General features: G+C 41.3%; 1 protein-coding gene across 3 annotated transcripts in view; it reads left to right on the forward strand.

The window, feature by feature from the left end:
• The window catches only part of thsd7ba (thrombospondin, type I, domain containing 7Ba), a 225895-nt gene that overhangs the window by 174606 nt on the left and 26207 nt on the right, over positions 1 to 25082 (forward strand). For all 3 annotated transcript variants that reach the window (XM_074659769.1, XM_074659768.1, XM_074659770.1), the window contains 4 exons: positions 3166 to 3432; positions 4290 to 4468; positions 22338 to 22471; positions 24156 to 24312. In XM_074659769.1, the coding sequence (XP_074515870.1) occupies positions 3166 to 3432; positions 4290 to 4468; positions 22338 to 22471; positions 24156 to 24312 (737 nt within the window). The remainder of the gene's footprint in view (positions 1 to 3165; positions 3433 to 4289; positions 4469 to 22337; positions 22472 to 24155; positions 24313 to 25082) is intronic.

Here is a 25082-nt window from a genome sequence, read left to right on the forward strand (position 1 = left end):
TACATTACTTGCTCACCGTCGTTTTGCTTTTTTTTTAATAGAAATAAAACTCATTTAGTTAATTTTGGCATATCAGCAGCATGTTATCAATACACAGACGGACGACGCTACAATCTGAAAGTGAAACTGTCTGCTCCGTATGGAGTCAACACAGAGTAGCAGGTGTCAGATTTCACACACACGGGACGAGAGAGAGTTGACAGACAAGACGATGTTGGGAGATTTAGTGTCAAAGCAAAAAGCGAAAGCGCCTATTTGGCAATACTTCAGATTTAAACCCAATGCTATAAGGGAAACATAATGTTAATGAGGCAATTGCCGTGCCGAGGACGGAGCGGTCACAGCCGGTGTGCGCGGCGCAGCGGCTCCAGGTGGAAACCTGCAGCCAAGTAGCGAAAAACTGGATCGGAGAGGCCAGACACAGCCATCCAGTGGTAAAGATCAAAGTAAGCGGGCTACATATATTGAGCGCCGTCTTTGCTTGTAAAATGACCGGTGTAATCGGTAAAACTGGTGTTGTCACGAGTTTAATAACTGGTGGTAAAAGTAATTTTGTTGCCTAAACTAAGTTTGTTTCCTGTGAAGACAAAAGTTTATTTTGAAAAGACTGGAGCAGAAATTGACACGTGTTGCTTTTGGACGTTTGCAGGAAAACACACAAAACATGAGGAATGACTTTTCGTAAGACATCATATGAACCGTTGTATGAGGATACGTAACAGAGTGTAGCTGCAATCACGTTTGATTTCACAGAAACAGTTTTACACTAAACTTCTCCATCAAAAGAAGCCTCAGTAGATCACATGGCACCCACAAGACATGCTGTGTTTTGTGCAGTTACTAGGGGTTTCCAAAAGCATCATGGAAAACATCCGAAATTATTAAGTGATATAAAACAAGAAGACGAGGCAGACTGAGGGAACGTGGGTGCACCAAAAAGAGAATTACAGCACTTGATCACAAAATAACTCCTGAACTGAACATCAGTGACTAATGATATAACAGCGGGTGGATATGTGTGCAGCTCTGCATCGGCTGCTATTTCTCAACTATTGTCAACCCTTTGAATCAAAAGCTCTCTGTGCACCGTTAATCATTAACAGCAACCACCGCGTGTGCTGGTGAGAAGTCGTGGATGAAAAAGAAAGAGAGGGAATAAATGTGCATCAGAAGAAAAAAAGAATAAAGGCGAGAGATTCTTTAGGGAAACGACTCCGCTTTCTGTGTTTCCTCCTCAGTGGGAGAACACTCAGCTGCAGTTTTTACTCTTTCGGAGCTCCGTGGTAGCATACAATGTCTCTACTATACGTGTTAAGCCTAAATACGGTGCATTTGCATACAAATGACACACTAAAGGTTAGAAGTATAGAAATTGTGTTCCAGTTGAGTAAAACGATAATCTTGTTTGTATTTTGCATTCTACTCGCACAGAATGTGTTGTTTTATGTAGAAAAACAATTAACCAGGTCTAACCTTCATGGAGTTTAGCTGCAGTGACGTAACACAGACATTAAGTGTGCACCGTTCCCTTAAGGGGCTTCAAAATAAAGAGAAAAATTAAAGTTTAATATGCTTTCAAATAGCACTAATCATTCCCTGGGGTCATTTCAAGTGCTTTCTGAATATGCATTACAAGGAGAAAGGCTTCTTTGCCACCGGTCATAGAGCACTTTTGACTGATTGGCTATTACTTTGTTATGATAATTTCCTCTAAATGAAACAAAGTCAAAATATAGGGAAGAGTGAATTAATCCAACCCCTATACCATGGCAACAATTTGTGTTATGTTACCAAAAATTTAGACAGAGCTGTCTATTTGACGATTCCTGATGGAACCAGATGGGAAAAGTGGTAAACACATTCATGTTCAAGTGTGTTGCTGCTGTTAGTAAAGATGTCACATTTGACATCTACTTTCTTAAGACACACAAGATGTTCTCTCATCTGTTTCGCAAACAAGGTGACAGATTTGTCTTTTATATAATATGTGTCAGCTACTTTGCTCCTCTTCAATGCGTTATGCAGTGTTGCTTGAGCTCGTTAAGTTTTGCTTGTCTTGCTGCGATCCACTGACATAGAGAAAGTGAATGATGATGCCTGCATGTGACCGCTGTCATTGACAATCACAATGACATAAATGAACAATTTACACTCAGGTTATAGTTTACTGGTAGTCAAGTTTGCTGACCTGCTGACATTGTAATATTGTGAATGCATTATGAATGATCATAAATAAATTAACAAAAGAAGTCATTATAGTTTTATTTATATGTTGATCAGAGTTTCTCCTTTTGCCATTCCAGTTGCGGAACTGTTTTATTGGCTCTCTATGAAATTATGTTTAAAGGAAACAATAAATCTATTTCTGCATTCAGTTTTTCATACTCTATTCAAGCATGGGAACAAGTTGGCTTCAAGCAAGGGCTGTGCAATTAATTGAATTTCAATTACGATTTCAGTTTCCAACGATTATGAAAACAAGATAATCAAAATAAAATGATTATTGTGCCACATTCTGTTTCGCAATGATGCTCTCGTTTTGTCTTGCGTTATAAATCCAGCGCACCCCTTTCCTTTACAGCGATCCGCGTTCGCCCTGCTCAGCAGGTCAGGAATGACCGCTCGGCGTATGTCTTCTGTATTAGTGTGCCGCTCGGTGTGGGAGGATTCCCTTGTGGGAATTCTCCCCAGCGCTGGCTGGCCATCGCCCGGCGTATGTCTTCTGTATTAGTGTGCCGCAACCAGCTCTAGGTCAACTTGGAAAGGCCTGTGCTAGATGCTCCCTCGCTTCCTGCGGGGAGGGACGGAGCTTCCTGCTTGTGGTGCCACTGTCAACCGGGACTGTCCTCAGTCCGCCGGTCGGCAACCCACCTGACCCGTCCTCAAAAATGGACCCCATCTCGCCTCTTAATAATGCTCTCAAAGTGCACCAGTTTGATGCATTTAACTTGTTAAAATGTTAAAAACATTTTCTTTCCTAATTCATGATGATTCCAAAGTCAATGAGTTATCATGTTAAATAATCATGATGTCAATATTGAACAAAACAATTGTGATTATGATTCTTGCCATAATTGAGCAGTCCTACTTCAAGCCCTATTCATACAGTGTTTATCAGCCACCCAGTGAACAGTTACTCCATTGTTTTGTCCCTCTTCTTCTTAGGTCGCAGTAAAAAGAAGGAGCACTGCCTGAATAAGGAGCTGTACCCTCTGGAGGAGACAGAGACTTGTCCCTGCGATGAGTTTTTGTCCCAGCCCTATGGGAACTGGTCTGCATGCATCCTCCCTGATCCGTCAGCTCCGGGGTCCCTGCAGGGCTGGATGAGCCACCGGGAGGTGAAGGAGTGCGGTCAAGGTCTGCGCTACAGAGCTGTGGCCTGCATCGACCTGCAGGGACACCTGGTCGACCCAACAGCCTGTACGGACTCAGGTAGGACAGAAATATATCGCATAACGTATTGGTGCTTTTATTTGCCCCATCAAGTTATTAAATAAAAGCAACATATTCAGTGCTTGCCAGTATGTAGGCTAGACATTAGTAGTCAGAGTAATCAGAAATTTTGATATTGGTGAAACCCTTATTATGTAATGTAATGCCATCTTGTGTCCAACCTGGAGTTTGGGCCCCCCTCAAGGGGACGCCAAAGATCACAGGGAGTGCACCAGGATTTGTCTGCTCTATGTATAACTAAAATCATAATAGCACACTTACTGAATAATTTATACAAAAGTCTGTATATAAAACTATTTAAAAATATGTATTTTATTATTTTTTTTTTTTATTTATTAGGCTACATTCTGTTCAAACTCGATATATGTGCACAATTGCAGATAAAGATCAGGTTCCACTAATATTATAAGTATTATACTATTATTATGTAGAAGGAAAATAGGTTGGGAACCACTGTTGTATGCGTTGGTTATTGTAAATGTTTAGTTTCTGCGTCTATGTCCTAATTTTCTGCATATTTCAGTGTAATAGACAATTGGGTGAAAAATGCTAATACAGTTATCCAGAGACTGCAAACAAACAAAAAGCATTATAGAGTGTGAAAACCCTTAAGCAGTTTCACTCTGCCGTGCTGGCACAGAATGAGATACTCATTAGTCAGATAATTAGCTCTTGGTGTCACAGCGAGCAAGTCCAAGGTCTGGCGGAGCGCAAGCCAGTGGCATGTGTGTCTGACATTATTAATGTGATCCTCGCTGCAGCCGCTGAGCAAGTCTGAATCAGGCCTCCTCCCTCGCCACCCCCCCTCCCTCCTGTCTGCCAATGTTCAATTTCAGGCTACACGGTGGAGGTTTGCCACATCCCTTGCCCCCTTGACTGTAAGCTCAGCGACTGGTCAGCCTGGTCGGCCTGCAGCGCGTCCTGTGGCAGCGGGTTGAAGATCAGGTCCAAGTGGCTCAGGGAGAAAGCTTTCAACGGGGGACGCCCATGCCCCAAGCTGGATTTGAAAAATCAGGTAAGGTGTACACCAGTGCTTGTACATCCATAGCGTCCTGTACAATGGAAACAAAGTGTGGAAGGTAACTGTTATTGTGACAGCATGCTCTCTGTTATCAGTCTGTGTTTAAAGTGCAAATTATTTAGAGCCATTTTGAGCGATTGTTTGAGTGTATTTTTGTCCAGCACTTGCTTGTGGACATTAGAAAAATGCATTTCAATTCTCATATGGAGACACAGCAAACACGACCAAACAAGGTCGACCTCATCATCCATCGACATTGTTCTCAAGTCACTTCTTCCCGGACTTGATTGTATGCAGGGGCACGTATAATAGAGGGCAATCTACACTCATGTTCACCACCATAGTACATGTAATAGGGAGGCCATGCTTAATGTAGACAAACTAGTTTGCATAATTCTAATAGTGTCCACGCTGCTCCATGTTTTACACAAACATACATTCTCGGAATGGGATCAGTATGCATGCTGTAGTTTGCATTTTAATTTTTTACACAAGCTTTTAGAAAATACAGTCCTCCAGGCGCGGTTGTGTTGCAGCCCAACGCCGTCACGTAAATCCACAGTGGAGTTGTTGCATTCTGCTCACATTTCAATGATAAGGTTTATTATTACCCATCTGCCAGTGGGACTCCTGGGTGACCTGTTCATTTCCCGATGTCTTCAGTCAGACGAAAATCATTCGCCTTACAAGACATGCCCTTTCCTTGACATAAAAACAGGGCGGTGTCAAGTAACGGAAAGAAAGGGGGGGCACGAAGGGCCAAGTGGACAGATGGGAGCTTTTGATATTCCATCGTCCGGTAATATCCGTGCGTATCGCTCTGAATATTTTGTGACAGCAGCGCACCTCTCACGGGGTCACGGTTTAAAGAGGGGAAGTGTTTTATGAATGCTGCCTGTATGCTTGAATGGGCTTGAAAGGACACTTCAGTTTGTAGAGGTCAGTATGGAGATGAGGCACGGCTGTGTGAAAAATATCCCGGCGTGTTCTAGTGGAGATTTGTGTACAGATGGTTAAGTGCCCACTAACAAGGTCTATATGGCCTCTGTAGTAATGCCCTGCAATAACCCTCGCCACTGAAATTGGAGCTCGCTGTTGCCGATGCCCTCGCGGATTTATCCCGAGGGTGGACAAGGCCTCACTGTTAACATTATCAAATTGGCTATTTAAAGTGAAGTACATCTGTCCGAGGTGTGGGTGGAAAGACAAGATAACCTCTACTATCGGCCTGTAGGCATTGCTGTTGTGTGTAACAAGGAAACTCCTCGATGGTCACGAGCGACTTCTTGACAGGGTCTCAAAAAAAAAAATCCTTGTGTTGAGCACTTCACCCCTCAGCCCTCATACTTATGTTGGTCCTCAGTACTTCATTTAGTCTCTGTCAGGGCGCAGCATGACAAAGAATATTCACATCCCTAATGACTCTCGTCCTCTCTCCAAAACACTTGCTCTCTTATCGCCCACTGTGAACTACTCTCTAGCCAAAGTGCGGCCTCGCTCCCACCAGCAGATGTTTCCCCTCGAGCCACGGCCAGAAGTGACTTGCATGACGGAGATGAAATTTACAGTGCGCCACAACTCATCCTCTCATCACATGGTTGAGTAAGCAAGTAAGATAGGGAGAGAGATAGAGAGAGGGAGACGGAGAGAAAGAGGAAGTGCCACCATGGAAATAACGAGCAAAAATGGCTAGCAGACTGCAGGTGTTGGGGCTGTAAAGTAAACTGTAAGCGCGTTGTTAATGAGGTAGGCTGTATGACTTTCTGCATCGGTAAAAGACGATCAAGAGCGAGTGTAATCAAAATGAATTATTCATGCATCACCTCACTGAGAACCTGTCATTGTGGATCCTGAGTGTTATCGAGTGGAAAAGAATAATTAATGCACTAACTTTCAATGGAATGTTTTTAATTGTGCTGTAGGTGTGTTTTCAATAAACACCAAACCCTTCCCCTGTAGCAATTGTCTAATCATAGCTTAGCGACCGTCATCGACACCGCGGGCCTGTCGACTTTGATTTCTCCACATGTCGAAGCGGTGTACATGGGGCTGTAATAAAGCCTGTCCTGCTTTTTATTAGATCAGGTGAAGTTCACACTCCACAAGCTCTGACAAGCCTTTTCACTTGTAACATTAAAAGTGGGACAAGCTGAAAAAATTTTCAGAAAAACATTATAACTTCTGTCGTTCTCGGCCAGTTGTGTACACTAAACAGACCCACAACAGTTAATATGAATTTTGAGAGGTAAATCTGTCACTTTGATCATTGTAAATTGCATATTAGACAGGAAATCTTGACAGGCGTAGCAACAGTGACTAACGTTGTCGATTTTGTATATAAAAAAATATCAGAACCATAGACTGTATATATAAGGAGTGGATATAGTCACTGTAATGTCACCCATTGGTTTGTGGACTGCCGTTTTGAAGCATTGAGTTTGGCTGTTTTTTTGCAACCAGAAGCGACACGAGGATGGAGTTAAATACAAGCGAACGCTGAGTAAGATGTTTTTACGTGCCCAAAAAGGTTATATGTAACTTTTATGAACTGAAAACACACTGTGAAAGGGTTAAATCTGTAAGATGAAAACACGGACAACTCCCAGACTGGACAACGCCCTAGTAATGACCTGTCAATCACAAGGTAGCCACGCCCTAAAGCATACTCTGCTTTATGATCTATTTGACACTAAATGGGACCATAATCGACTAAATGAACATCATGCTGTATTGAAGAAGACTTGAAACTAGTTATTGAGACCATAAACTCATGTTTACAATCTTTACTGAGGTAATAAATCAAGAGAGAAGTAGGCTCATTTTCTCATAGACTTCTATACAATCAGACTTCTTTTTGCAACCAGAGGAGTCGCCCCCTGCTGGCTATTAGAAAGAATGCAAGTTTAAGGCACTTCTGCATTGTCTTCACTTTTCAGACCTGGAGGTTGACCACTGATCAGAACCTGTTAAGCCGTCTTCACATGATAAGAAATTTGCCCTTCGCTCAACGTGAATACAAATCAAAGCGCATATATAATATGTCATCGAACAGTGCACATGGAAGCTACTTCATTGTTTATAGGCAACACCAGTTGCAGCTGTTATCTCATTGTTTGCACTTTGAAAAGTCAGCGGCAACCAAGGCCAAAATTGAAATAATTTCGCACTTTGAGCGCAGAGCTTGTGGCAATTTTGAGCGGTGCGCCACACCAAGGTAATGCTTCTGCCTAATTAGGCCTCACCGCTCTCCCTGTAGGAAAACAAGCCAGCGCAGACCGATTTTACTGCTGATCATGTGTGGACAACTTTATAAGTATTGTTTTTAACTGCACTACAGTTTTAACAAAGTGAATATTTTTCATTCCAGACTTTAGAAAAACAACTTCATATTCTGAAAGTAAAAGTGAAGAAAAACTTATTTCGTATCTCTATTGTCCAAATATACTTCCTTGTAAGAATAAATTATTAATTTTCTAGGTATTCAGAATATTTCACTCCACTTCACTTGTTCTAAGTGAGTTGTGCCGAAAATGTGTTTTTGTTTGTTAAAAAAAAAAAATGTTATACAATCTACTTAAAATTGTATATCACTTATTTTTTAAATTTATATGAAAATGCCAGCAAATATCCAAATGCTGATGAGGTAATGGATCTTCACAGATTGATTTTACAGTACATCTATTTGTAGCCCATATCTGAATAGAAGATGCCCTGAGAGGCTGCTACAGAGAGAGCTCACAGATGTCAAGGCAGAGCAAGGCAAATCGTATCTATAATTACAGGAGACATCCAAATTTCATTAAAACTCCCACAAGTGTTTGCCGCCACATGCTGAGATATCAAGTGGTATATGCACCGTTTCCTTATAATGTAACAGAACTGTCTGCCAGCCGCTGTGCCAGTCAGATAGTTATTTTTCACTCTATTAACGCCTGGGGCCTCCACTCCATCCACACTGGCCCTGTCCCATGGAGACAACTCCTGCCTCTCCTCACCATACCATATGTTGTGTGTGGTGGGAGGTTTGTGTGTGTGTGAGAGAGGGATCTGTAAGGTTACGAGACAGGTGCCGTTGTTTGTGTGTGGGTGAGGAGCTGGCATGGGACACAGGAAAAGCGTCTCACCATTCCCTCCTTTTCACTTTTTTAGCTTTTCAGATGTGTTATGTAACTTATGCATCAGGAGGACAAACGTTTCAATACTGCATATATATTATATGTAATATATTTACTGTAATAAATCATAAAATGACCATGTTATGTTATCAGAGATTAAGGAAACATGCTGAATTGAAATACTGGCTTCTAAGACAACAATGCTACAGACAGTATGTTCTCCTTTTCCGTTACGGTCCGGAACGTCTGTTTTTGTTTTGCTAACGTGGTCATGTCTAGAAGGTAACCCTCAAATTGCGAAAACGTGCACTAACTGCTATCAGTCACACCAGAAGAGCAGAACTGCTGAAATTTGAACTGATGTTCCCCTTTAAACGCTAGCTGTCAGTGCTACATATTGCTCCTTTAAATATGTTACATTACATTACTGTCATTAATATTGTGTTTATTGTTCATTGTTGGACTTATGCTGTCCAACAATGAACCGTTTGTGTTATATGTGTGTGTGTGTGTGTGTGTGTTTGTTTGTGCTATATTTCGTTTATTTTTATCCTTCAAAAAAAAAAAAATTGAGGTTGTGGGGGAGCAAATTACCAATTACTATATATTTCTGTTCTCAGAATATAATTTCCTGCTTTCACTGTAAGATCCCCATTTCCGTAGAATCGCATCCTCCGATAGAATACTACAAAATCAATATGGTCGTTGTCCATTTGGGCTCTTGATGTTTTGATCTGCTTGTTGCAACTGCAGGTCAGAGAGGAAATGAAACAAGGCTGGTTGAATAAGATGCTCTGCATCGATGCTTCCCTTTCCACCGGTGGCGTTTGCGTTGTGAACGCCACATACTGTATAGACAGAGACAATGTGTTTTAATTTGAGGATGAAGTGATAAGCATCCTGGCCATTTGTGCCTTGATGCAACCTCTCAGTTGTAAATGTATTTCTGGTAAGTAGTTTGGGTGCTCTAGAGTCGAGTTCAGACTCAGAGGAACATAATTATCACATAATTATCAGTGCTTAATAAATATCCACATGCAAACCCTGTGCATCACGTGTTGAACGTGGGTTCAAGTCATGTGTGAATACCGGTGAAAACACACTCCTGCATCTATCGCGTTGGGTGTCACAGTTGAACTGGGGTGTTTTGGCACTCAGCGTCTCACTGCTAGGGATGATTATAATATTAATATAACAACGTGAATCATAGGACAGAGTAAACACAACGGCTGCTTCATGGCAATCCTGTAAGCTTCAGGCAGACAATTCAAGTGATGCTCACAGCTGACGTACAGTATGCCGCTATCAATGCATATCCAATGCATCGTTTTTAATCTATCGAAGCCGTCACGGTGTCCTCACTCTTTTTCTCCACCTAGCTGCTGATGCTCTAAATAGCCTTTAATCGGCAAGCCTGCATGCCAACAGTGTGATCATACCACTTCATATCAGATTTATAAAGGACATAATCATGCTCCACATTCACTGCTGCCAACAGCGTTCTGCAATGACCGATTTAATATTAGTGGTTGCCCACAAACGCACACTTCCAGGCAGACGTCAGTGTTTTTCTGCCTGTGCTGTTGGAGCCTCGAGATCATTTTAAGTCTCAAAAATTGTTTTAACCACCGTATGTATCACCATGATCTGCGTCGAATCCCAAAGCTCGCCGGTTTACTTCACCAAATGAAGCATTTGGTGCCTGCGTGGTGCTTACATATCATCATTGGATTCCATGGCTCAGTTCAGCTGGGTGTTTGTGTACTTGGCAAATGTCAGTAAGCTATGAGACTGCTGATGCTGCTGGCTGTTTTTCTCCGAATATACTCTGAGCTTTGCCGTGGTGCCCGTTTAGAGGAACAGGCTAGAAAACAGTCAGATACAGTACATTATAGGCATTAATTTGTTGAAGGGTTTTTATTGCTTCCCCACAGATCTGCTTGTGGGCGATGTTATGGTGCCTGCTGGTATGGCTGCCAAGCTAAGCTCTGATGGTGCTGCTATCTGCCCGTGCCCAGTCTTTTTGTTGTTTCTTCTTAGGAAATATATTGTGATGATTCATGCTATTGGTTACAGCAGCAGTAAATGTTGACTACTCATGTGGTTAGTTTTGAGGTATTCATGTTTGTTGGCATTGTTTTGGCGAGCTTCTTCTTGCTCTGGCTTGGTAAACTGAGGTTACTAGAGGGTTTTTATTCTTATTAACTTTATATCCTTTGACATATCCCTTGTTTAATTGGCTTCAAGGGAAACACATTATGGCTCTATTGTAGGTAGTTGAATTCAGATTTTCCCCACACACTTCATATCGCCACAAGAGAAACATTAGTAACTCAAATAGACCTGCAACGATTAATTGATTAATTGTCAATTACATATTAAATTTATCACCAACTATTCTGGTAATTGATTAATCAGTTTGAGCATTTTTTTAAGAAAAAAAATTCTCTGATTCCAGCTTCTTAAATGTGAATATTTTCTGGTTTCTTTACTCCTCTATGAAAGTAAAACAAATATCTTTGAGTTGTGGACAAAACAAGACATTTGAGGACGTCATCTTGGGCGTTGGGAAACACTGATCGACATTTTTCACCATTTTCTGACATTTTATAGACCAAACAACTAATAAAACGAATAATCAAGAAAATAATCGACAGGTTAATCAACAATAAAAATAATCGCTAGTTGCAGCCCTAAACTTGAAAGCATTGGGTTTTGTGACTTGCTCTGTTGTGCATATATCATGAACTAGACCTAAACAGCTGAGCTCTTGATTAACTGCTGGACTATGATCACACTCAATGAACTCATGGCCATCTGCTGTTTATCAATGCTGCTTTCCATAGAGGAGATGTTGTCTGCTCCAAGACTCTTGAGCTTGTAATTAGAATAAGTTAAGAAATGATCTGCTGTAAAGCTCATGTGTTTTAGCCAGGATTTCCACCTCTTAATCGATTAGGCGACTAATCTTATCTATCGGGGATGTCCCAAGAACCGATACTTCGATACAAATTTGATGCCGAAATTCAGTAACGTACTGTCGGGGCTTGAGACTAACAGCGCCCCGTCATCCTGCGGAGTCGGCGATGATAGAAAATGTTCTTTGGATGCAGTAAAATCACTATTGATGCATCCAGTGGACATTTTCCCTCATAATGCAATTTTGTGTTGAAATCAGCAGGACGAGAGCTAGTTAACGTTATCTGTTAGCTCCAGTAATAAAGGTGTTGAAGTACATGGGAGTTATTGTTTTACTCTTTTTGTTTTACCATGGCATCGAATTGGTATCGAGATTGTGGAATTTCACTGGTATTGGCATTGACTACTAAATCTCTAGTAGTGTGACATCCCTATAATCAATTATCTTCAGTCTTATTGTCAGGGAATGGCCACAAGGTGGTCAGTTTCCAGTCCAAGCATATGAAGAGTCTAGAAAGGCTTGTCCTTGGCTATCTCAGACCCCCTGCATAGTGAGCTCAGCAATGTATCTGCTGTTGTTTTCATGCCAGCCATGTATCAGAGTGAAAGCAGTGGTCATTATCCTGAGGATTGTGTGGAGTCCTGTCTCCTTTCATCATCTGGAACGTTACATCTACAAAAGCTTTCAAACAACTCAGTCATAGCTGTGTCTGCTGTATCACTGACGCACAAGAATAATGGGAGGCTAATTTAGGATTTTGTGGAGCGTTATCTGCGATGGACCTGCCTGCAGCTCAATGTTAAAACCAAAGGAGCTGCTGATGCACTTTAACGTGGCAACACACTGCCCAACCACACCAGTTAAAACACAGAGAATCACTGGCCTATAACCATTGGAGGAATTTAGTTCAGTTTATTTCTGCGTCTTGCTCAAGGACATTTTGACATGTGGACTAGACTATTCTAGTCTCTCGTGAGACTAGTCAAACTAATGAGTGAGTTCAGTTCTGTCCTGGGGTGCTCTTTGGTTTCCCCAGAGTACGTGGAGTTGAAAGAGTGATGACCAGACTATCTATTATATGCAACAGCTGCCACCCACTGCGCAGAACCATAAGTGCTTGTAGCAGCTCCTTCGGTGCCAGGATGCTCCACATACAGTATAAAGAGAGACCTCCTGCCTGCTGCTTTGAGACTCTACAGCCACTTCTACCCTCAGTGGACCACAATGACACCTGCATTATCAGACAACCATAACATCCAGGTGTTTTTAACTGCATTTAATGTTTTGCTCCCACTTTGTCTCTAGACATCTGGTATTGGTCTCTGCCTCACTAAGCGTTATCATTACTCTACACAGGACAGCTGCTATTCAACGATAGAAGCTGCTTTGCTCATTATTCAAGTGCAATTTTGAGGTTTTTCACTAAACAAGTACAACTTCGTTAAATCACTTTGTCCCTTTCATTTTTGACTATACTTTTGTATTTATAACTGCCTAATGCTTCTTTTATTGTGTGTGTTTCACAGTTTTTACTGTAGTTGCTGGATCATTTCCTTAGCTTAGCTTATTTTAGCATGGCTTGGCTTTTAATTGACCTGGTCCACTGTTCTCTTCACCACTGTGGACAATTCATCAAGGTCAGTAAATTAAAAGGGCTAGATGTAATAATTAGAAATGCTTGTTAACAGTGACACCTGTGGCCTTAAAGTCACCGACAGTCGGCGTACTGTTTCTCGCGCTTGTGCTCGCACTACGTAGATGCGAGCATCAGTCAAAACAGTGCGGCGACACGTGACGACTGAACGTGATTGACAGCTAAAACCACAATATCAATATACTGTATATTTCACATGCTTGGCAGTATATTTAGCTTACCTGTCCAATAGGAATTTTGCCAGTTTTGATACCCAAAGCCAAACGAAGGTCCCTCCATGAATCGATTTGCCTGACGGGCTTCACTAGATGTAACAAGTTTGTGTTGGAGTCTGAGTTGTGGTCAGGGCTGTTTGTTTGTTGCCGTTAGCGGACCCCATTTCAAACCAAATTGTAGCTATCGTTGCACACCGTTAGCCGTGTAGTGGAGCTCTCGCACTCGCGAGCTCGCATGACGTCACATTCGTTGGATTTTCCTGGAAAAAAACAGCCCACATTCTTCATAATAAGAGCAGTCTACACTCACGGAAGGTCTCATTTTTTAGGTTAGGTTACAACCTGTTCACACATTGGCAAAAAAATAAGTCCCTTTAATTCTTCTTGTCAACTGGTTTGGTATTAGAGGAAGAAAATATGAATCACAGGAGCCTGGGTGAGAAGTTGAGGTAGGGTGAGCAAGAGGAAACATCAGAAGTGAGAATTCTTTCAAGAAAATACACATAAAAAAGGACTAAAAGTAGCAATTTAGAATAACAATTCAACAAAATGTACTTTTTTATTGACATGACTTTGTGTTATGAGAGAGAAGTTGGCTGTTTTCTCACTGAAGATAAGCCCCCAAAGAAATTGTAATTCATCATCTGGGAACCATTACCATCTATAGCAAATTTCATAACAATCAAATCTGTCATCCGTCTGTATGCTGTCCAATAAGCCAACAACAGCCCATAGCAAGTCTAAAGAATGGATGAATCCCAAATATCAGAAAAAGATAAAAGAGCACACATGTTCTAGTTTTTACCTGAGTACACCCAGGTGCTGAACTCATCTCTCTCCTTCATTAGAATGACAGAGTTTTGGAGCCAACTGCTGATGGAGCTACCTAAGGCCAATGAGGTGTAATTAACGTAGAGCAGTGCTTGGGCATGTGTTATTCTCCCCCTGTAGGCCCAGCACAGAAAGCGAGGTGTCTCCTTGCATTACAAACCATGCATATTGTTAAGGCAGCCTGAAGCGCTGCCACCCAGAAAGGCTAGATTTTGGAGCCTCTCTATCTTTTCTTAAAGCCTCGAGCCACCCAGATGGTCCACAGCATTTACTTCAGATACAAAGGTTAATCACAGCTTCTATCTGCTAATTAGAAAAGCAAATTGTATTAAGGGGCTGGGTGAATATTAAATACATGCTCATCATTTCATAACTGGGATGATTTTTTTAAGTCACAATTGTTGCCGTGAGCTTTGTAACCTAATAAAACATAAATACAGCCAAACTCTAGTTTTTACTCTACTAGTATCAATCAATAAAATACCCGTTATTTGTATGTATCTAGATTTGACTACATAGTAATTATATTTAACATTGTATTAACGTTATAACGGCTAGCGATGCATTTTCTCTTGGCTGTTTAATAACATGTGTCAACCACACTAAAATAAAGAAGTTGATGTTGCATCCACAAGAAACGTAAGACAAAAGGGTCTACATGGTGCCTGCAGGTGTTGTTGTGATTGTGAACTGTGTTGTGACTTTATCAGTGTTTTCAGTGTTAATCCGAGTTTTTATTTCCTTGAAGTACAAATTGCTTAATTTGAATTGTGAAAGAGAGGCAGGGGAGCTCCTTCCCAAATGTTTGTGTAAGTATGTGACAAAGATATTTGACGATAGCTATTATTAAAGGTGCATGCAGGGTTAAGTGCTTGCAAAATGTCTCTGCTAATGCACTCCTGTCTTGTTGAGCTGTGTCGTGGTAATAGATAACAAAGTAAATGAGAAAAAAGAAATCATTTCAGTGCTGGAAATAGAGCTTGATGGCCAAATAATTTGTATAATTATGGAAAGTCACGCCATTGCCCTGCAGTGCTTCAAGAAGACATAAATCTTGTAAGGCCTTGTAAAGTTCATTGGCGTCCTTGGTGGTAAGAGACCTAATTGGAAGACAGTGGGAGGGAGAGAGTATGATATGTAAAGTAACTCAGTGGTCAAAGATCCAAATTAATTGTTACAGTCGTGTGTCTCGAGGCCATGTGTGGGTACTGATAACATGGAAAAACTAGAAAAGTGCTCTCAGATCTCCAGCAGGTGTGTCCGCAACTACCACTGCTGTTATGTTTGATTGAATGAATACAGACCACAGTTGCCCCCCGTCAAGGCCGCAAGAGTATCAGACATGTTTTTCATCTGTATGCCTCACACAACAGATACATTCTCATTTTAATCTATATGCAGCTGTCTGCACCTGCTCTGTGCAGCTAAAATGCAGTACACTGTAACAATTCATGACTGTTTAATGCTTCCTCTGAACAGAAACTGTCAGTCATGATGTATGTTTAGTTTTGTTAGCTGTTAGCTGTATTAGCCAATTACATGCCAGGATTCTGCTGCCCCCCGGCTGCTAACAACTAACTAGCTCTCCTCATACCGATGCACTCTGTTGTAGTCAGCGCTCGGTGCAGTTTGTCATTTGCTAACCGATAGTTAACTAATAAATACATACACACTGCATACATTTACATGCATGCAATTGTCTAGGCGTACAAATTAAGAGAGGAACGATTCGTAATCCGTAGCGGACACAAGTCCAAACTGAAGCAGTTGTTGATCACTCACCGGCAGGTTAAGAGTAGTGAGCAGTTAGCAGTCAATGTATCAAATTGGCGATAAAATATGTTGTCGAAAAAATATGTTTTCGAAAAGTGTGATTCACTGCAACCACGAGAGGTCCTTGAGCACACAGTCATACATGAGCACATCAATTATTAGGCTGATGAGTCCAGCAGTATGCGAGATTAGCCCTGGACAGACAGACACGGAGATGCATTGCAGACACACGCACGCCGAATACATAATCTCCTGGCGGAGATAATCACAGCTGATTGAACACTGTGTCTGTTATACTATTGAGACAAAACTGCTAATACATATGTTAATACGATCCTACTGTACAAGTACAGTAATACTATGCTCTAGATAGATACCAAACATGGCCGGGTTATTATGTGTGCCAGGGAAATTTAAATAAGCTCGTTGCTATATTTTAAACTCATAAGAAGATAAGTAGCTACGAACATCAAGTTCCATAGAATAACATCTTTTGATATTTCAAGTTGCATATAGAATACCATGTGCTTTGATCCCTTTTTTTCCCTCATGGCAGAGTTGTGCTCCCCTCAGGAGATCATCATGTTATCCCCCCAGTCTTAAATCATCTGGAAGTGTGAAGGGATCAGTGTGTCAGCAGGGCTTAAGAGCAGATGACAAACTCAGACTTCTTATTGCCTTGGTACAGAGTCTCTAGTTGCTCACACTTTTGTTTTTTGCGGATTTTGTTGTTGTGATTCAGGTTTTCCAAATTAATGGGTGGGTTGTTGGTAAGCTACAGTAGGCTGTGTTGGTTTATTTGAACATATAACACACATTATTTTTGCATAACGTTGTCAGCCTTGTGGCTGCATTTCATCTTATCTTCTCACATCTAAATCATTCACAGAAGCTTAGATTTCAATATTCGGCAAAAGCAAGGCTTATTTTTGCAGCAATATATCTTTTCTGAGAACAACGAGGTGTCTAACTCACACAGGCAGTCTTCCTAATGGCTGCATTACATGTTGGCACATATTCAACTTTTCATGTCATGAGTATATTTGAGAGGTCATCATCACATGGGAATAGATCCCTCCGTGTTTCTCAGAGGAGCCATTATTTTCTAACTCATCCGTGTGCCTGCTGACAGTAATAGCACAGTCTATTTGAAGTTGTGGTCACACTTTGACAGTTAGAGAGATTTAGGCTGCATTTACACCACATCAGGCGTTGCGGTGATTCGCTGTAGGGGTTGTGTGGGAGAGTCACATTAATGGCCCATTAACCGTGACGATTAACGTCTTTTGTTCCCTCAAGGTTGGGCTGTACAGCTCTGAATCGCCGGTTACGTGATTGGCCACAGCAGCGTTGATTCTGTTTCTACCTTTCAGCCGCTGCATTCGTTTTCGGCACCCTATTTGGCAGCCGCAGCCCAAACGCACTACCCCTATTCAAAATGAATGGGACAACCTGTGTTTTCGCCGCAACGCCTAATCTGGTGTAAACGCAGCCTTACAGACGTATCCCTCCGTATCCATCCACTGTGCCGGCATTACTGCGGTGGCACGTCGTATTGACTCAGCGTCTGCTAACTATGTTAACTGACTGACTGGCTGAATGTCTCTGTGGTTGCTTGTAGTAACTTGCGTAAATGGTTGGCGTAGATAATAAACACAGATGAGTCTGTATTTAAAGTTGATTACAGTTAAATTGAAGGCCTTTAGGAGGACTGTTCTTCTGCCATCACTACGAGCAACCACAACGCTTTCGGCTGAGAGTCAGTTAACACGGTTAGCAGACACTTTGTACGTGTTCTGTTTGTGATGCCGACCTATTAATGATGTTTACTTTATGGTCATTAAGTTGCCCTGGTTAGAGCAACTAACGTTATATTTCACAATAACGCCACAGTTAGTTGATCGAGTCCGTTGGTTCGATCCCCGGCTCCTCCAGTCCGCATGTCGAAGTGACCTTAGGCAAGATACTGAACCCCAAATTTCTCCTGAAGGCTGTGCCATCGGTGTGGGAATGAGTATTTAGATTAGATCCTGATGGGCTGGTTTGCACCTTGCATGTCAGTCCTACCATCAGTGTATGAATGTGTGTGTGAATGGGTGAATGTTGGCATGTAGTGTAAAGTGCTTTGAGTGGTAGAAAGACTAGAAAAGTACTATATGAATGCAAGTCCATTTACCATTAATGTTAGCTATCTTTGCTAGAAAGTTGAAGTTTGCTACTACTGTTGGGCAGCACAAGTTCTTCCCAAACTCCTAAAAATCTTTGTCAAAAGTAACGTTGCATAGAAAGTAGAGGTAAAAGTAGAAAATTGTACACTTCTTAGGACAGCTTGCATTCAAAAATGCGTGTGATGTACTCAAACACCCCCGCAGTAATGGAAGCTTGTTTACTTCTAATATTTCCCCGGATTCCTGTATAGAAGAGAGTGCTCCTCTTTAAGGCTTCCTGTCCCATTAGTCTCTGGTTACAATAATAATGTGCCCTTCCTGTAAGAGGCCTGTTCACGTCTCTTTTTGTATATGTGTTTATTTGTGTTTGGGTGCGTGTATGTTCTCTTTGTACGCATCCACATGCATCATTATGGGCACCTACAGTGTGTATATGTGTGTCTGTGTGCATGGGGTTTTCATCAAGTTTTGCAGGTGTGTTTTTTTTTTGGATGGAAGCCATAACCATTGACGCACATTAATGCAATTTACTTTACATGCCATGTACTAGGCAATTTAAATGCACATATTTTCTATATACCTGGGTCTTTAAATTCACCACAAATGAAGATAAGTTTAACATGGTCCTGGGTTTGACCCATTCAGATGTGCACCCATGAAGGAATGAATGAAGAAGAGGAAAAAGTGACTATTTTGGCATCCAGGGGGCTTTGCAGTATATACATGGATGCTCTAACTATAACCATTTGTCACTGCCAGAAGCATATGGTATTTGGCTCAAAGAAGCATTCTATGAGTCCAGTAAAGGTCTATGCTTACAGCAAATGTTAGTACTGTCTTGGGTCAGAGGATTTTATTTGAATGTCCCTTTTACTGTGAAAAACAGCCCGAACGGTTTCTTGTAAACAACACAACAGTAACTTTTAGCAAACCCTTGTTTAGATACAGAGCACACAGCCTCTCAGAGCATATGCTCATTCGCGCTGACTTCCCTCTCACCATCTCCAGACAAATTAGTTTCTCGGAGTTGCCTTCAGCTGCAGGTCTGGCCATTGCACAGCTGTTGCAACCAACTGCAGCACTTTAAAACTCTCTCAACACTATGAATCATTCAGTTTGGCAAAACATGCAGGGCCGCTAGAATCACTGCAGATGATGAAGTACTTAATCATCCTTTACCCTCATTAATGAAACCCAGAGCAGAATGCAGTATTTTCTAAAATATCAAATTTAAGCAAAACTATACATTTCTGTCACTGCAGGCAAAATCTAAACTAATGATCATATCATTGTTCTTCTCTCCCCTGCCCAACTTCTGGCTTGTCATGCACTGCTAATATGGACATCCACGCAGGCTCAGGTCAGTGCCGTTCATTCTGTACATACACTCTGCTATAGCTAATGAAGACAAAATGCATGCCAGATCTGTCCGAGTGACTTACACTCCTGTGACCCTTTTGGTCTTTTGGTCGAGAGAAAGAACAATAGTTTGATTGGAGAGAGTGCTACGCGGATGGAAATCATTTATGTGAAGTGCATTCGGATGATATTCCATCTGCTTTTTAACTGGAGGAACATTTTCAAAAGAAGGACTTCATTACATGATATTATATTATATGAATAGTCGATAAAGCTTTTGAGAGTGTGCTCAAAGAAATTGAGCCGGGTAATATCATTTTTGTATTGCTCATCCAAAAAAAATAATATTTGATTTCAAAAGTGTCTAAAGGAGAACAAAAGAGCAGAAGATAGAGATTGACTGAGATTGCCCATATAACCAATGAGAGAATCCGGTCAGTACCAGCTGATTCTAACTGATAGCCTATTTCCTCTGCGATGATCTTAAATGTGTGTGACCTAAGATGTACTTTGGTTTGAATCCAATATTTTTCTGCTCCGTCTGTGTGTCGTAGTGCACCATCTTTAACCCGCCGACACATGATTAAATATATATCTGACACCTTATGTGTCGTGACACTATACAACCCATTTGGTAAGTGCTACGGTCACATGATTTCTCACTGAACAAATATGTCAGTGCTCAATAAATAGCGTATATATTGTGGCTGGAAAGTCTTTTTTTTCCTGGTGATGAAAATTAGCTGTTAAGCCGGAATTGTTTTTCTACAGTCGTAGTGGAGAAAGTGGAAGCGTAGCAGTTGCCAGTTTACCCAGCAGGGGCATCTGCAGGGACAGATGGGAGATGATGAGGGTGTGTAATAGGCATCTGTGTGGCCCGTAGGGGAGGGAATACTCAACACTCATTCCTTCTCTATAGTCTGCACACACGCGCGCACACCTACACACACACACTTACAGACACCCATTACAGCCTGTCATAGCTTTTTCCACAAATTGTCCTCTAGAGTATACCTTTTACTGTGGCAGACTGTTACATAGATTGAGAGTAAACATGTGTTTACAGGAGCATTGCGCTTGCTGTTCCCTTGGTTATACAGACATGCCAGAGTCACCGGTTGAGTGGGGAGAAGTGAATAGGCTCAACATCCAGCCAATTACATCCTCAGCCGAGCGGCCGATTGCCATGGTCATTGTCGTTTTACACACCGCATGCTGCTCCCTCCATCTCATGCATAGGTTTTATTTCAGTATGAGTAATGATGTTAACGCCTCCTTGTCCTTTTCTGCACTCTGCCTGCGCAGGCTACACGTCATCAGTTAGCTCGGAGCCCTGTTGTGGTGAAAGGTGCACTTTCTTTAGTTCAGGGGTTCCTTTTAATTTCTGATACTCACCCTGCGAGGCCCACAGGTACAAAATTACTACGGCTGTCAATCGATTAAAATATTTAATTGCGATTAATGGCATGATGGTCCATAGTTGCGATTAATAGCAAATTAATCACACGTTTTGTATCTGTTCAAAATGTACCTTAAAGGGAGATTTTGTCAAGAATTGAATACTCTTATCAACATGGGAGCGGGTAAATATGCTTGCGTTATGCAAATGTATGTATATATTTATTATTGTAAATCACTGCATTTAGCATAAACAATATGCTCAGATCATAACATGGCAAACTGCAGCCCAACAGACAACAACAGCTGTCAGTGTGTCAGTGTGCTGACTTGACTATGACTTGCCCCAAACTGCATGTGATTATCATAAAGTGGGCATGTCTGTAAAGGGGAGACTCGTGGGTACCCAGAGAATGGCCAGCCAGTTTTTCTTTTTGCCAAAATTTAGCACAAGTTCGGAGCGTTATTTAACCTCCTTTGCAACAAGCTAGTATGACATGGTTGGTACCAGTGGATTCTTTAGGTTTTTTCTAGTTTCATAAGATGCCAGTATCTTCACTCTTGCCTTAAAACTGAGCCCGCTACAACCTAAAATTCGCAAGTTGCGTTTATGCGATGCAATTTATGTAATGCATTAAAGAAAATAGTGGCTTTAAAACAAATTTGCGTTAACACGTTATTATCACGTTAACTTTAAAAGCCCTAAAAATTACACAAATCACTCTGTTAATGTTCTTTCTTGAAGACCACATTTACATAATCAATGGGTCCTATTATCCGTTTAGTATGATAAGTAATGAGCATGATAGGCTAGCCAGACGGTATTGTGTGAATTTAGTGGAATGTGTAAATAAGTTGAGAATTCATCTGGGCTTTATACTCTGAATGTAGAAAATATACAGGACACCATCCTGATATCAAACTCCAGCATATTTGGCAACACCTAAATGATTCTTCTCTTAATTGGGAGTAATATAGTAGACTTCAAAATGTCCCAGGAAAGCAATATGCATATCCATAACTGCACAAGTGCTTGATGTTAAAAATAAATGCAAAAGGAAGAGAATACTAGCATATGTTGTGTTGTTAAACCATTCCCAGATTAAGGCAAGAAATTATACTTTGTTAGGTATCATTTTTTTCTTGTTAAATGAAAACCCATACGGAATACTGTTTTTAACCTAGAGACACCTCATTAGTGTAATATAAAAAGTGAAAGTGTCCCTTGTATCTTGTAAATTCCCTACAAGTGTATGCACCTACTTTCTACATGCAGCATGCTTGTGTGTGCGTTCAATATGTGTGTGTGAGCTGATTTGTATGCCAGTCCATTTTCTGCTTTCTCTCTCTATAATCCCTTGTGTGTGTCCCTTTCCTTGTGTGGATGTGCGTGTCTGTTCATGTGTGTGTTTGCACATGCACGCGTGCAGGTGTACGAGGCCGCGCCGTGCCACAGCGAATGCAGCCAGTACGAGTGGAGGATCGAGCCCTGGTCCATTTGTACCATCAACACGGTGGACGACCTGCCAGCCTGCGGGGAGGGAGTCCAAAGCCGCAAGATCAGGTCAGTGAGCGGGTTAGGCTTGGCAGTCTGCTAGCCTGGCATCGCAACACACACACACACACACACACCGGGAGGGGTAGACTGGCAGCGTTCCTGTAGCTGGCACTCACGCTGGTCCTGACACTTGCAATGTCAGGGGAAAACAAACAGTCAAAACAAACTACTGCTTCCTAATGAGTTGTTAGATTTTGTTGCAGTGGCTTTTTAGCTGTACTTAAAATAGCCACAGAGGAAAGCAGTGAAGTGTTGACCTTTCCTGCAGGCTGCATGTGCAGGAGTCGGTATTGGATTATATGCACCATAGGAAATGGGAAATGACAAACTGGGCAATGGTGTTTTTGTGTCAAAAGCAACTTAATTGTTCTGGTTTACCTTTAAGTGTGAGTCACAGCCACATATTTAAAACTGGTCCCAATCAACCACCAGCTGCTGAAAAGGAGCAGAAATCTGCCTGTGCAGTTTTATAGAGACCCTCTCTCTTAGAGTTATAAGTTTTATTTTAAATTTGCATAGTTTTAAACTTTGAACAGTTTCCAGGTTTTTCACAAGCTTTTAACGGAACACTCAGAGGAGTGAAAGTCTGCAGAGAAAGTGTTTGCTAAGAACTCTTTATATTAATCTGAAATTATATTACTTATATCTGATTTGTGATGATTGTACCATTCCTCACCTTCCCAGTCCTTTTAAAAAGGACAATTTCTTACACTTAAATCTGGTAGCAATTACTAGGGATGCACCAATCTGACTTTTTCAGTTCCAGTACCGATAGCGATACCTGTCTTTAATTAATAAACTGTATGCCTCACTGTGTGGAAGTGACTGGGATCATTCTTTTATGTGTAAGGCAACATCAGGCTTGATTTACACATTGCTTTCCTAAATCTTCAGGATTAACAAGAATTACAATTTAGGTGTAAACCTTCTTTCATGCAAGGATTTAAAATTTCCGTATATACATTATATAGTATATAAACAGAATTGAATTTACTAGATCGGCCCCATTGTCACCGATACCCGATCCAGGTAGTTGAGTCAGTATCGGCCCGATATCCGATACAGTATCGGTGCATCCACAGCAGTTACCTTTTAAACATCTACATTAGAACTTTGCAGAGAGTTTTCTGATCTCCCCCCCCCTATTTTGGAGAATGGCCTTCATATTAGAAGACAAAGAGAGAGTAAGAGAGGCCTACATTCCCAAGAAATCAAACAAAAACTTAGGTCTCCAATGTTAAAGTCACAAGTTTGGTAAATCCAACCATTCAGCCTGTCTTCTTCCCTTTTTGCTGTGGTATAATAATGTCGTGCTACTTCCACCTTTGCCATTGAATGTAAATGTAGTCATTCAAATAACTGCATGAGGTTGCTCTCCAAAAAACGTTGGCCATTTGAAGTCATTTGAACAAACAATCAATGCAGTCATTTATGTAGTGAAAACAGTAAATGGGCTTTTTGAACCCACGTTTCAGTTGTATACAGCTAAATGTTTAGAGAACCCAGGCACATGGGACAAATGGCAGAGACCCTGTAGAAATAAACGAGTTGCAGAATCTCACCTGAGAGCAAAAAGAGTGAAATCTATTTCAGGTCAGAGACTTAGAAATGTGTTCCGAAACTCAAAAATAGGACCCAGTTGGGAGTGCCCCAGAGACTAGTTATACAGCTGCATGTGCTGCTCTGCTAGGTGTGTGAAACAGGGAGCAACGAGTGGGGAGAACAGCACGTTGGAGGACAGCCTGTGTGATCAGGAGGAAATGCCACCCAGAGCCCAGGTCTGCTTTCTGGCCTGCCCCAAAGACTGCGTCATGGCACCATGGGGACCTTGGAGCAGCTGCCCTCTGGTAAGAAGCAATAATCTACTGACTGTTTTCTTGGTTGCTTGACAGGTTGGGCACCCAGTGGCATCATTTATTGTTATCATTGAAAACATGTCCAAAATCATCAGCATATAAGTAAATATTTGGGTAAAATGGCAAGATAAGAGAGGCTTTTTAAATAACAAATTTGATAAGAATTTGTGACATTTATGTGTATTTGGACCACTGTTATAACTACGTAATATTAAAGTACACATATAATTCACATATTCACAGTTTTACGCTTCTATCCAGTATTATAGTATTAAGGCCTTTACACACCGGGGGGTGTGATGAATTAGCGACAGGAAATATTTGCCTGTGAATGTTATATATTTAGGGCTTTGATTGTGACAGTGAAGAACGGAAGGAGTGGATCTGGTCTGTGCTGCCTTTGTCAAGGTTGAAAGGAGTAATATAGTTTGCCGTCCTGGTTCGGACTCCAGAGCCTCGGCATTGTTGTTTCAGAAATATAGGCGCAACTCAACCCGTTCCGCACAATCAGATTGGTTGATGCCTTTATTCACGGTGTGAAAGCTCAGAAAATTGCCTTTGTTCCGGAAAAAAGGATACCACTTTTATATTATATTTACGTTCTGTGTGAAGGAACTAACAAAATCAACAGTTCAGAAAAATATATTGACGTGCAAATTAATCGCATGAAAGAAAAAAAAAAACACCCCCAGTGTGTAAAGGCCTTTAGAGTTGATTACATTTTTTTTTTTTTTTCCTTTTTGTCATGTAGTGACATATTT

This window comes from Sebastes fasciatus, chromosome 14, assembly GCF_043250625.1.
Source record: "Sebastes fasciatus isolate fSebFas1 chromosome 14, fSebFas1.pri, whole genome shotgun sequence".
NCBI lineage: Eukaryota > Metazoa > Chordata > Actinopteri > Perciformes > Sebastidae > Sebastes > Sebastes fasciatus.